Here is a 15606-nt window from a genome sequence, read left to right as displayed (position 1 = left end):
GACAAACATTAGCAGTAGAATGGCCTTACTGAAGAGTTCAGTGACTTTCTATGTGGCACCGTCATAGGATGCCACCTTTCCAACAAGTCAGTTCGTAAACTTTCTCCTTTGCTAGAACTTCCCCGATCAAAAGTAGTGCTGTTATTGTGAAGTGGAAACGTCTAGGAGCAACAACGGCTCAGCCGCGAAGTGGTAGGCCACACAAGCTCACAGAATGGGAGAGCCAAGTGCTGAAGCGCGTTGCGTGTAAAAATAATCTGTCCTCGGTTGCAACACTCACTGCTGAGCTCCAAACTGTCTCTGGAACGCCAGCACAATAACTGTTTGTCGGATGCTTCACGATATGGGTTTCCATGGCCGGTGCAGCCACACACAAACGTAAGATCACCATGCGCAATGCCAAGCATCGGCTGGAGTGGTGTAAAGCTCGCCGTCATTGGAGCTGTGGAAACACGTTCTCTGGAGTGATGAATCAAGCTTCACCATCTGGCAGTCCGATAGATGAATCTGGATTTGGCAAGATGCAAAGAGAACGCTACCTGCTCGAAAGCGTAGTGCCAACTGTAAAGTTTGGTGGAGGAGGAATAATGGTCTGGGGCTGTTTTTCATCGTTCGGGCTTGGCCCCTTACTTCCAGTGAAGGGAAATCTTAAAATGACAGAGTACAAGGACATTCTAGACGACCCTGTGCTTCCAACCTTGTGGCAACAGTTTGGGTAAGGCCCTTTCCTGTTTCAGCATGACAATGCCCCCATGCACAAAGCGAGGTCCATACAGAAATGCAGGAGCGCAACTTTGGTTTTAGAAAGGGGGGATATAATAAATAAATAAAAATGTCATCCAGTTGGATAAACATGTGGGGGGGGGGGGGGGGGGGGGGGGGGTGTATGCGCCCCTGCATAAATGGTTTGTCAAGATTGGTGTGGAAGAACTTGACTGGCCTGACCTCAACCCCATCAAACACCTTCGGGATTTTTATTTATTTTATTTATTTTACCGTTATTTTACCAGGTAAGTTGACTGAGAACACGTTCTCATTTGCAGCAACGACCTGGGGAATAGTTACAGGGGAGAGGAGGGGGATGAATGAGCCAATTGTAAACTGTGGATTATTAGGTGACCATGATGGTTTGAGGGCCAGATTGGGAATTTAGCCAGGACACCGGGGTTAACACCCCTACTCTTACGATAAGTGCCATGGGATCTTTAATGACCTCAGAGAGTCAGGACACCCGTTTAACGTCCCATCCGAAAGACGGCACCCTACACAGGGCAGTGTCCCCAATCACTGCCCTGGGGCATTGGGATATTTTTTAGACCAGAGGAAAGAGTGCCTCCTACTGGCCCTCCAACACCACTTCCAGCAGCATCTGGTCTCCCATCCAGGGACTGACCAGGACCAACCCTGCTTACCTTCAGAAGCAAGCCAGCAGTGGTATGCAGGGTGGTATGCTGCTGGCATGAATGAATGAATTGGAACACCGACTGCGAGCCAGGCCTAATCGCCCAACATCAGTGCCCAACCTCACTAATGCTCTTGTGGCTGAATGGAAGCAAGTCCCAGCAGCAATGTTCCAACATCTAGTGGAAAGCCTTCCCAGACGAGTGGAGGCTGTTATAGCAGCAAAGGGGGGACCAACTCCATTTTAATGCCCATGATTTTTATGAGGTGTTCGACGAGCAGGTGTCCACATACTTTTGGTCATGTAGTGTATATGAATAGAATTTCGACCTTCTTTCCTGTCTTTCAAGATAATATATTCGATGACAAAGTGATAAATAACATAAATCAAATTGTATAGGCGCGGCCGTGATAGTGTTGAAGACCCGTTGAGTGCGCATTCGTGTGTAGAGTGGCTGCGCGCTATGATACCCGTGACTCCAGAGCGCGAGCTGGGCTTTCGGCTTTGACAGTCAGTCTTGTCACACATCGTTTCGAAAGATGTTGGGTACGGACGACCACAGGGACAATCTGAAACGGTTCGGGACAGGTAGGCAGAAATACAACATATACAGTGTAGCGTTTGTTTTTACATATTGACGTGTGCTGTTTACTATTCAAAGTTTGTGGAACCCATGTGACAGTTCATCACGCACAAATATCAGTCTACCAGTAGCGCGTGTACAGTAGCCTATTTTCCATTCATAATGGAATGATTAGCTATAAAGTTATTCTGAGATGGCCAAATTATACATTTTAAACGAGGGGTAATGCATGTATAGGCCTAGCTATTTTATTTACAATGAATGGACAAACGACAGATTGTTAGTTTTGTTTATGTCTGACATGGCAATTTGTTGTCATGGGCAGACTAGACTTTTTTATATGCATGTAATATTCATTTTGATTTGGTTGTTAATCAAAACACCTTTAGTAGTTTTATATGATTACAGCTTCGAGGTAATGTATTGTCTGTAACTTACGAAGCAAATGTTGTAGGTAATTGATTCACTGTTGCGCTTTGAGGCTATTAATTGAGCGCACGTTGATCGTTTGAATTGCACATTAGGCGATCTGAATGGGCTTATTTGTTCATACTTCCTCACTCACTGAATAAAATATGATATTGCTCGACCGTTCATCGTCCATCCCGTCACGCAATCGGGCTGGGTGTTTCCGGTGCTTGTGGTTCTCAATGGCCAGATGCAGGCAGGCATTCCCTCAATAGAAAACTGTAACCATGGAACTGTAGTAGACTATTTAACCCAACCGAATTCCAAAGCTCTTTCTCAAGTGTATGATGTGGTTCAATAACGTCTAATCTTGCAAAACATCAGTTTATTTATATCTTTACACCCGGATAAGGGCTTTCGATAAATGTAGGCTCTAGAATTGAATTAATTAATCACGTGCAGTAAGAAAGCAGTGGCTGATCATTCTGAAGAAGGGCAAACTTTATCAGACAAAGATATAAAACTTCAAGAGGTATTCTCGACACACAGGCCTGGGCATTGCGTACTCCACAGCTATCACCCACTGGGACCCATGACAGATGTTAGTCTGCTATACTTTACATTCATGTTAGTAGGCAGGAGTTTCCGTTTAAATGCCTATCTCAGTTGACCTCTACTCTTATGACATTGGAATTGGACACTTGCATTGTTTAGTCAGTCAAATGATAATAATAATAATATTAATAATAGATTTAACTTATTTAGGGCTTTTCATTATAAAGATCACTCTAAAGATGCTAAAAAGTAGGTATTGGGCTGGACAATGGTCTTCAACAGAGGCTGGAGCATCCAGGTCACATGACGATGATAATAATGATGATCATCCACAGAAACACCTTTAATTTCAAACATTGATCTAGGCTATTATAACATAGTCCAAACAGCAGTCAAACATTGATCTAGGCTATTATAGCATAGTCCAAACAGCAGTGAAACATCCATGTCCCCCTGTGAGGCCTGACTGACATGAGAAACTAGTTCAGTAGTCCCAGGAGGGCTTCTGAGAGAGTGTCAGTTGTTGGCTTGATGTCGTCTCTAACTTGTGTTTATTGTGCTCTGGGCACTCTACTCACTGTAACAAGCTGAGCTGAGCGGAACGCAGATAAATCAAGGCAAATATCAACATGTTCAGTCCGGGAAGGTGAAATACGGCTGAGAGCATTTATGGACGCCACCTTAAGGGCTGCTACTCCTGTTGAATGCCTATGGGTGAATAATATGGAGGCCCGTGTTATTGTTGCTGTGACAGACTGCGTACATACTCTGTCAGTGTCACTTGTGTTTTGTCCAGTTTTTCCAAAGATGTTTATTTTCCTTATAAAGGAGGAGTTGTCTTTTTCTGTCTATGGTGAGAGCTGGTGAAGTACTATGAAGTGTGTGTACCTGTGTGTGTGCCTGTGTGTGTACCTGTGTGTGTGTACCTGTGTGTGTACCTGTGTGTGTACCTGTGTGTGTACCTGTGTGTGTGCCTGTGTGTGTGCCTGTGTGTGTGCCTGTGTGTGTACCTGTGTGTGTGTGCCTGTGTGTGTACCTGTGTGTGTGTGTGTGTACCTGTGTGTGTACCTGTGTGTGTACCTGTGTGTGTACCTGTGTGTGCACACGCTGTGGTGCCTGCTTTGTTTGCACTGTATGTTGACAGGGATAATTTAAGTAATGCTGTGCCAAGAGAAATATGTCCATGCTGTTTGTGCTCAGAGATGACTCTGCCCTAAACTGTCACTTAAGGGTCCAAAGTGTCTCTGTACTGCTATAGCAGGCAACAGGTACAACACCACAGTCCCATCTCCAGCTTGAATGGCCACGGTGGGGGTTAGCTCTCTGCTACACTGAAGTAAAGCAACCAGTCCTATGTTATCAGAGGACAGAGAGCAAGAGAGAGGCAGAGAGGGAGAGCAAGAGAGAGGGAGAGCAAGAGAGAGGGAGAGCAAGAGAGAGGGAGAGCAAGAGAAAGAGAGAGAGCGAGGGCTGCATCTGCAGACAAAGAAAGAGTCCCCATATGCATCTTGATGAAGGTAAGACTAAATTGTTTGTGACACAGCGTGTGGTTTACAGTGCGGAACAGTGACACTCTCATTATGACAATAAAGTGGATGCTCCAGTAGCAGTGGTCTGGTCTCTCTGCTGGTGTCTCACTGTGTATCCACACCACCCTGCTTTCTTTCCCTCCACTCCCAACGAGGGGATCATGTTGTGTCTTAATCAGCTGGGCTGGTAGCTGGGCTGGTAGCTGAGCTGGTAGCTGAGCTGGTAGCTGGGCTGGTCCCACTGACAAGACCACTGTACAGTATGTATGCATGTGGGTATTTATAGGTATGAATAAGCATCCATATGTATGAATATGTATTTATATGTTTGAATATGTATGCATTCTGGAGGGATACTGTACCTTTTCTTTTTATATTCAGTTTACAGTTTTCACTGTAAACACACACACACACACACACACACACACACACACACACACACACACACACACACACACACACATATACACACGCGCACACACACACACACACACACGCGCACACACACACACACACACACACACACACACACACACACACACACACACACACACACACACACGCACACACACACACACACACACAATACACACACACACACAATGAGCTGCTGCTGTGTGGGAGGTACAGGTGTCTTGAAGTCAGGAAGTACTGTGGCTCTTTTCTGCATAGATCTTTTCAAGAGTTTAGTGTTTTCTCTGTACTACCTTGTTTTAGATTTGAGGGGATTTAATATTGCTAAGGATGGCTTTTTGACAGGAGGCCGAACCCTTCACAATTCTCACAAACCTCTTCTACTTGTTGTTCTTTCTCTCTTTGTCAACAACATCTATCCACATGTATCTTTATTTTGTTGTTTTAGAAATAGTACTTTCCCATTTTTACAGTTAAGTATGAATTGTCGAGTGTATTCAATCCGTATTACTCAATGATATGGTACTAAACATAACAACTTGACCTATGGAATAGGCAACCCTTCTCCAGTCATGCTAGGACAAATCATTCATACTTTCTTTCAACAACGTAAACAGTGCTCTATCGCTGTCTCGACGTATCCCCTCTCTGCGTCTCTCCCTCCCATGGTGTTGTGTCACACCACTCTGACATCTCTGTCTGACATTTTGAGCAGACCTCTTCTCCAGACCGATGTCCTCGTCTTTTCCCCATTGTGCTGGGACCTCCTGTTGTGTGTTCCTCTATGATGTTCTCCATGTCATCGCCTGCTGAGCCAAAGTGATGGGGGAGTGGGCACATCAGTTATCTTGCTTTTTTCTGTTTGTGTGTGTGTGTGTGTGCGCGCGCGCACGCAGGTGTTTGTGATTTTAAGAACATCCTGTGGGTCTGATGTCCTTCATTTCAGGCTACGTTGGATCACAGCGACCTTCAGTGTGATTCTGTGAAAGGTTTTGTGCCCTGCTGGCTGCTTCTTCTGCTGCCAGCACAAACACACAGTTAAATCCCAATTAGCCAGGGGGTGCTGGATAATAGAAGGAGGTATGTCAGTGTCCTGTCTTTCTGTCTGTCTGTCCTGGACTCAGTGACACTGCCATAGTATAATTTACCTGGTGATCAAACCTAATTCAAATCAGATGCCTTGTTACACGAAGCAGGAGGCTCAACGCAAAACCATAGCATTTATTTGAGGGGGGATGTGAAACCCCTCATCATTCCCGAGACATTGTTGCAGACGAGCAGAGTCAGTGGAGTGGAGGCTTGGAGCCGAGCTGAGCCAGGCTGGGTGACAGGTGAACTCAAAAGGGCAAATATCTAAATACAGGCGTGAACATCCCCCCTCCGGCCGCTCTCCGCTCGCCTAACTCAGACAGATGGAGAGGTCACTCCAGCCCTCGCTGCCACCCTGATCGCACTGTACTGTACGACTAGTGGCAGAGGACGGGTGGGTGTGTGTAGGGGGGCTCCAGGGAGGCCGGTGGGGGGGTGGGGTGGGGGAGGTCAGAGTTTCTGACAGCTGCATGAAGCCCGCCTCAGGGCAAGCAGGCTGCCCTTTCCTGGAGAAAGCCACCCTCCGCCTGGCTGATTGGCATGCCCGGCCGGCAGTGCTCATGGCTGGGACCGACTCAGCAGAAGACTGCCTAGCTCCTCAGTTTGGGTGCTGAAGGGTTGGCGCTGTCGGAGGGCTAAGGTTTCGCTATGCCCTCCCTCGTATGTGCACTCTGGGCAGAGGGTATAGAGTGTTACTGCTACTAACACATGAACCTCTCTGTTCCCAGTCACTCTCCCTACCCATGGTCCCCTCCTGATCCCTTCTGTACTTCCTCCTACCCACCAAGCTCTACCAGGAAGTGAACAGGCCAGTAGAAAGGAGCCTAGAGATACCCTCTGAGTCAGAGGAGGGAGACAATGTCAGAGGGTAAGCTCCCATTGAACAGCAGATTGAACCTGTGTCTGGAGCTTAATCTGATCCTGTATTTTGATCCCGGCCAGGGGTTTTGATTCCTTGTTACAGGATAATTATCCTAATTAACACAGAGTGCCAGACCACTACCTCACTACCTCAGAGCCGTGATCGTCACACACGTACACACATACCCTCTCACACCTCCGTAATGACCCTCACACACACTGGGCCCAGTATTAGACATCCACATACACACACATGCCGGCGCAAACATACACACAGTGGCCTGCCTATGTGCCATGGCAGTTGGCGGGTCGTGGTGCTTGTGAGCTGAACAGAGAGTCAGTGTGTGAGGCCAGGTAGGCAGGCAGACCCCCCCCCCCCCCCTCCCTCCCAATAGGAGCACTAAATAGCCTGGTTGTTTTGAGGCCCCGTCACTATTCAACAGGAAGGGTGGAGACCCTGTCTAAACTGATTCTATCACAGGTTCCATATAAAAGACTGCCTGCATGCATATTCATGTCCAGGTGTGTATGTAAGAACACGATTGTGAATTTTGACTAAAGACTAATACTCTGTGATTGGTTGATTACAGTCAAGCTCAGAGAGTCCATTGGTCACCTCTTCGTTATCCATAGCGGTTGTGGGTTTGTGAAGGGTTTGTGTTTTAAACTCACCACAAAGTGTTTGGTTGACAACGTGGCTCTCAGAGGAATAGAGGATAAGGACAACAGAGATGTATATGAAGGCTATACTTATGTTGTATGCATTTTTCAACCGCAGTGAATCATTCAGAGCCCGTTTCAGCGAGGCTTTTATCTAAACCGGAGAGTGGTTTACCTCAGTCAGTGTACGGAGATGTTCTATTGTGCTGTGATCTCCACAGAGAGCACGCTGAATCCACTCTTCAGCCTTTGTAAATGGCTTTTCTTGATGGGGCCGTGGCGGCACTTTTCATGTAGGTGTTTAAAGTGGCAAGTTTGTCATCTTGCGGGGTTTGACTTTGGATGATAATAATACGGCTAGAAATCATGTGTTTTATGCCTTTCTCAAACCCAAGGACATTTTCTCCAACCTAAGTCACACAATACAATTCTGAATAAAACACAGCAAATGAAGTGAATAACCTGGAGAGAAAGGTATAGAATAATATGAAGAGCATGAAAAGCATTATACTGTAGCATTAAGAGAGAAACAAATGTCAACCGCGTTAGAAAATACAGGCAGGGAGAGAGGAGATGAAAATGGAAGATTCCAGAACGTATTCATATGATGAAAACAGCCTAGAGAGACTTCTAACCACACACACAAACAAATATACACACAGCTGCTCTTATGGCAAGATTCAAATGCACACACACAGACACACAGACACACAGACACACAGACACAGACACAGACACAGACACACACACACACACACACACACACACACACACAGACACAGACACAGACACAGACACACACACACACACACACACACACACACAGACACAGACACAGACACACACACACACACACAGACCAAAAAAACGTTTGGGAAAGAATGAGATGAGATGAAATGCATTTCTGAGCGCATAACCTTGCACTAGAATACAAGCGTATAAATACCTGCATTTTACCATATGGGCATTAGATGTGAACCCAGCTTGTCCATGAGCTGAACAAAGTCTATGACCATGCATGTGAATCTTTCCATAAGAACAGCTGCTGTGTGTGTGTGTGTGTGTGTGTGTGTGTGTGTGTGTGTGTGTGTGTGTGTGTGTGTGTGTGTGTGTGTGTGTGTGTGTGTGTGTGTGTGTGTGTGTGTGTGTGTGTGTGTGTGTGTGTGTGTGTGTGTGTGTATTTGGGAAACACCCTAGGGTAAAAAGCTAAGTCATGTTGGGGTGAGAAATGCTGGCGAGGATCCATCTGTCTCTTCACAACTCCAAGGAAGCAGTCCATCTGCATCGCCGTGTGGTTGCCAAGGGTCCGTTAACGCAGAATTCTGCGTTTGTCACGCTGAAAAAAAATATATAAAACGCGTAAGAAATATATTGCTACGTTTTGTAAACGCAGATCTAAAATGCTTCGGCATCAGACAAATGGTATGCTTCAGTTGTACGTTTCACGAACTGCGATTCTGTCCGCAGACAGCGCTCTGACTGATGGGTAGCTACTTTTCTCTGGTACTTTTCTCGGTGTAGCCTATTTTTACTCCGGTAAAATGCACGATTGACTTCTAGCAAAACATTAAGAAATAGAGCTTGCGAAAATGAAGCAATTTTCTCCCAAATGTGTTGCACTAATGTATTTTCTGCCAAGGAAAACTGCAGTTGCACGTCCCTGGTCAGTGTTTTGAAGCAAAAAAAACATTGTTGACTTTCAATATAAAACAGCTGAAATGGTTTAAAGCGCAGATGAATCAATGGTGTACATATTGAAAATGCAGATTTCTGAACTGTTAACGCGAGCCCCGGTTCCTCAACCCACTCTGCCTTTTCATGACACCTCACCCCTCACCTCAACACAAACACACACCACTCCCCTTAGACTCGGAGCATTTGGAAAATGAACAAGAGTAAGAATTGAGGAAGTATGGATGTGAAGAACTCTTTCAACAGGAACAGTCATATCACCCTTCATGTCTGTTTTGTGTTCAGGATATAGATTTTGGTGTACATTGTTCAGCCCCCACACCCACTCATCCTGTGTGTTCAGAAGTACTGTACTGTTTCGGAGACTTGTTGTATTTACATGTACACCTAAATGCACCTTTCCGATGTTGGTTTGAGTCTTTATTCCCTAAAAGCTCAAGCACTTCCTTATTTCTATCCATATATTATCTATCTATATCATATATATCTAGGTGGAAGAAAAGGGCAATTAAAATGAAGCCAATAAGCCACTCGGAGACCTCCGTGACCAAAAGAGACGAAGAATAAAATAATACTCAGTCTGCTTTTAAATACCACTTCCTCCTTTGAAAAGAGTCTGTTTGAAAAGATATCCGTCTTTAAGAGCCACGGTTGGACAGCGTGACGTCCGTCTGCTGCATTGGCTGAGCTACAGAATGGCTGTTGGTTCGTGACGATATGGGCCTCTTTTTAACCTGAGGCAGAATCTCTGTTTCACATAGAAACAGCCTTGATTTCATCTCTAAAGGTGATATGAACTGCACAGTGCGTCCACACACACACACACACACATTCATTCTGATACACACACACACAGACCCTGATACACACACACGCTACAAGCCCCTGTCCAATGACTCATAACTGTGTAGAGTGACCTGATGATGCGACAGGCGTTGGTCAGACGGCGTGACGTGCCCTAATCCATACCTGTGTGTGTGTGTGTGTGTGTGTGTGTGTGTCCTCTAGGATCTAGGCTGTGATTTCTCTGCTGCTAATAACACAATAATCACAGCCGTTCCACCTCTCAGCAGGGGGCTCCAGAACACACACACGTCCCCCATCTTTTATCGATTTGCCTAAATTCACAGTTGATAAAAACTCATATAATCCAGTGTAATCTCAGAACCTCCACGGTTAGAGGAGGCCGTCCTTGTAAAATACGAATGTGTTCTTATCTGACTTGCCTAGTTAAATAAAGGTTCAATGAAATCCAATCAAAATCAGGAACAGTAGCTCTCACGTTGTTGATCTGTCGATCTGTGTGGCGACTACAACGGAGTGTTTTAGATGCCGTGTGCTTGGTCACCTTGGTTCACCATTGGTTGGTGCCATTGCGGATGCTATGGGGTTGTCATAGACACACTGTTGTTGCAAGAAAGCTGTTGCTGGAGTTTTCTACGGCTTTTGTTTGGTTACCTTGGTTCGCCTCGTGCTGCTGCAGGTGCTGATCCTGTGGGGTTGTCATAGATGTGGGTCTGAACTGGTCTGGACTGGACTGGAATTGCTTTCTGAAGGGCTGTGTAATATTTGTTCATCTGTCCTGGCCCTGCCTCCCTCCCCTGCTACTAGCTCCTCAGATTGGAGTGGGGTTTAGCTCCTCTATCACATACCGACTGGCCTTTGATTACAACTGTCTGTCTGTCTGTCTGTCTGTCTGTCTGTCTGTCTGTCTGTCTGTCTGTCTGTCTGTCTGTCTGTCTGTCTGTCTGTCTGTCTGCCTGTCTGTCTGCCTGTCTGTCTGCCTGTCTGTCTGCCTGCCTGTCTGCCTGCCTGTCTGCCTGTCTGCCTGTCTGCCTGTCTGCCTGCCTGCCTGCCTGCCTGCCTGCCTGCCTGCCTGCCTGCCTGTCTGTCTGTCTGTCTGTCTGTCTGTCTGTCTGTCTGTGTCTGGAGGGCTGAGAATACATGAGAAGACCAAAGCCAGCTTCCTGTTCTCCAGACTCTCCTTCCACTATATCTCTCTCCACTGGCTGGCTGGTTGAATCACTTTGCCCTGCAGCGACTCACAGATAGATCTCTCCCTCCAGTCCGTCTGCACACCCTCATCACGACCTAGTGGAGAATGACCCACTGAATCACTTCTGTTAGGTAACAGGTTTGACTCTCTCTCGGGTCCCTGGTTGACACTTGCTTGATAATAATGATATATTTATATAGCGCTTTTTATTATGAATCTCAAAGTGCTTCACAGTGGATCAGATCCACTGCCGTTCAGATTCATACCTGTTGGTTTGTTCAGAGTTGGCTGGTATCGCATAACACACCAGTTTTCTGTTCTTATGCCAGAGACTGTGTGGATGAGACAGTGCCAGTTGAATCATTGAATCTCTGCATTTTGCAACACGCATTAGCTGGAGGATTGAATTATTTCTGTCTCTCGTCTCTCTCTCTCTCGCTCTTTCTCGTTCTCTCTCTTTTTCTTTCTCATTCTCTCTCTCTCTCATTCTCTCTCTTTCTCTCTCTCTCATTCTCTCTCTTTCTCTATCCCTCCAGCATCAAGCTCAACTCGACTCAGTCCATCACAAGCTCATGCAGGGCTGACAGACACTATAATTGAACCATATATTTGTGTCTCTCTTCGCTGTAAGGAAAGGAGAGCATAAAGCCTTTCTCTACTGTGATAAGTGTGCTGCTCTGCGGAGCGTTTTGCTGACAAAACAAGGGAGGTGGGTTCAGCTAACGATCATAATGTCCCCCACTGTCAGAGAAGAGGAGAAAGAGGAGGAATGGATGTGTGTGTGTGTGTGTGTGTGTGTGTGCGCCGATGAGTGCTTGTGTGCCTGCGCGTTGTTTAAAGTCCCTCTAATATGAGGCTGCATTGGAAAATGCTTTTAGTTCTGCTGCTGTTTAACACTAATCAGTGTGTGAGTAGGTGACCTGCTGCTGTGGTGATGGTGAACGTGGCTCTCTGTGAAACCATTCAGCCTTGCCAATGAGCAACAGCTTCCCCGGCCTCATAATGGACACCATTTAGAGACCTGAATAGGCTGCGGTTTTTAAAGCAGTATGTCCTCCCCTTCCCTCTACACCTGGGTCGGTTCTGTCAGAGCCTCGGTGTTGGAATGGAGGAGGAATGGCCACGTTCAACAATGTGCTTATGCGTTTGACATCATGAAAATGCCCTTTTGATTAGTGCAGTCCTATTGGCCATGACTCATGATCAATGTGTTGACCGATGATTTTCAGACAGGCCTCTATGTGCTATTGTAAAGTATACTACATGTACAGTAGGCAATATAGATGTAATTATGAAATATTTCTTTAAGACATATCCGCACCAGCTCTCAAGATAGTTGAGCTAAACGTTTGGGCCTGATTGTGTCTGTGGCCTCTGTGTGTTCTGGATGTGGTGTTGAATCAGTGGCTCTGTAAAGCCTCAGTAAACGTCTCCTAAAGCAGAAGGATGAAAACAACTTCTAGGAGGTTGAAGATCAAATACTATTGCTTTCCTTGGCTGGGATCAATAGATATTTGAATTGAGCAAAACAAACTAGTAACATGACATTTATGCTGTTTTCAGATGGTAGAAAGCACAGTGGAATAAAGACCCTGGGGTGACAGTGACCACCTACACATCACGTACACACATATACACTGACCTACACACCACGTACACACATATACACTGACCTACACACCACGTACACACATATACACTGACCTACACGCCACATACACACATACACTGACCTACACATTACATACACACATATACACTGACTTACACATCATATACACTGACCTACACATCACGTACACACATATACACTGACCTACACATCACCCACACACACACATATACACTGACCTACACACCACATACACACATATACACTGACCTACACACCACATACATACATACACTGACCTACACATCACATACACACATACACACTGACCTACACATCACATACACATCACATACGCATCAAATACACATCACATATACACTGACCTACACATCACACACACACACACACATATACACTGACCTACACACCACATACACACATACACTGACCTACACATTACATACACATATACCCACTGACCTACACATCACATACACATCACATACACATCACATACACACTGACCTACATATCACGCATACACATATACACTGACTTACACATCACATACACTGACCTACACATCACATACACACATACACATCACATACACACATACACACTGACCTACATATCACGTACACACATATACACTGACATACACATCACATACACTGACCTACACATCACGTACACACATATACACTGACCTACACATCACATACACACATATACACTGACTTACACATCACATACACACATATACACTGACTTACACATCACATACACAGATATACACTAACCTACACATCACATACACACATATACACAGATCTACACATCACGTACACACATATACACTGACCTACACATCACGTACACACATATACACTGACCTACACATCACATACACACATATACACTAACCTACACATCACATACACACATATACACTGACCTACACATCACGTACACACATATACACTGACCTACACATCACGTACACACATATACACTGACCTACACATCACGTACACACATATACACTGACTTACACATCACATACACAGATATACACTAACCTACACATCACATACACACATATACACTAACCTACACATCACGTACACAGATATACACTAACCTACACATCACATACACACATATACACTAACCTACACATCACGTACACACATATACACTGACCTACACATCACGTACACACATATACACTGACTTACACATCACGTACACACATATACACTGACTTACACATCACATACACAGATATACACTAACCTACACATCACATACACACATATACACTGACCTACACATCACGTACACACATATACACTGACCTACACATCACGTACACATATATACACTGACCTACACATCACGTACACATATATACACTGACCTACACATCACGTACACACATATACACTGACCTACACATCACGTACACACATATACACTGACCTACACATCACATACACACATATACACTGACCTACACATCACATACACACATATACACTGACCTACACATCACGTACACTGACCTACACATCACATACACACATATACACTGACCTACACATCACGTACACTGACCTACACATCACATACACACATATACACGGACCTACACATTACATACACACACATACACTAACCTACACATCACATACACATCACATACGCTGACCTACACATCACATACACACACATACACTAACCTACACTGACCTACACATCACATACACACATACACATCACGTACACACATATACACTGACATACACACATATACACTGACCTACACATAACATACACACACATATACACTGACCTGCACATCACATAATATATATGGGTCTTTCTATAAGTAATGGGGCCAGTGTGTGATATCAACATTTCAAAATGGTTTGAAACTAAAATAAAAAGGATTTTCATGCAGTTCCACATGTGTACTTAAAGGAATAAAAGTGAAAATATGCAAATTGGCCCATAACTCCAGCTATACAACAACATAGGACTAGGACTATACATCCTTTAAGCAGGGTTCATACAGACATTGACTATTCAAATTCAAGGACTGTCAGGGACTTTTTCAAGCACTTCATTGTCATTTTCAAGGACCTCATTGTTATACAAATGTATTGTTTATATAATTGTAAAAATAGGGCCTAATATAGAACCCCACACTCCCCCCAAAAAGCATTCAAAAAGTGTACAAAAAGCATTCAAAAAGTGTACAAAAAGCATTCAGAAAGTGTACAAAAAGCATTCAGAAAGTGTACCAAAAAAAGTAGGGTCATTACCACTTTAGGAATAATGATTCTTTAGGCCTTTGCCAATGCTTTGATATGCAAATTATTATTACATTCTAAAATATGTGAGAATAATGTGGACATTGCCTGACTAAATAGATTGGATACATGGTGATTTACCTGTAGCCTATGTGGCTGATGCAGGGTAGCATTAATCTCACCATTTGAATCTCACCATCGCTGTTTTAATAATGAGAAAGTGACCAAAAACCAGGTTCCTTTTTTTCATTGAAGGATGTGTACGGAAAGTGAAGTTGAAGCCAACAGATGTTGTCGTCCTCATAATAACCACACATGGTTTTACCGCAACAGTGTAGCTGTCACGTTCCTGACCTATTTCTGTTAGTTTGTTGTATGTGTTAGTTGGTCAGGACGTGAGTTTGGGTGGGCATTCTATGTTTTCTGTTTCTATGTTGGTTTATGGGTTGCCTGGTATGGCTCTTAATTAGAGGCAGGTGTTTGG

General features: G+C 44.7%; 1 protein-coding gene across 2 annotated transcripts in view; it reads left to right on the top strand.

Moving 5' to 3' along the window:
- The first annotated feature begins 1492 nt into the window (after positions 1 to 1492).
- LOC129829578 (zinc finger protein 385C-like) overlaps positions 1493 to 15606 on the top strand; it is a 195741-nt gene continuing 181627 nt past the window's right edge. Inside the window, exon 1 of one of the 2 annotated variants that reach the window (XM_055891358.1) lies at positions 1493 to 1990. In XM_055891358.1, the coding sequence (XP_055747333.1) occupies positions 1942 to 1990 (49 nt within the window). In that variant the 5' untranslated portion in view covers positions 1493 to 1941. The remainder of the gene's footprint in view (positions 1991 to 15606) is intronic. The other variant, XM_055891364.1, reaches the window with a different exon arrangement.

This window comes from Salvelinus fontinalis, chromosome 2 (genome assembly GCF_029448725.1).
Source record: "Salvelinus fontinalis isolate EN_2023a chromosome 2, ASM2944872v1, whole genome shotgun sequence".
In the NCBI taxonomy this organism is placed as follows: Eukaryota; Metazoa; Chordata; class Actinopteri; order Salmoniformes; family Salmonidae; genus Salvelinus; species Salvelinus fontinalis.
This window is presented reverse-complemented; position numbering and strand designations above follow the sequence as displayed.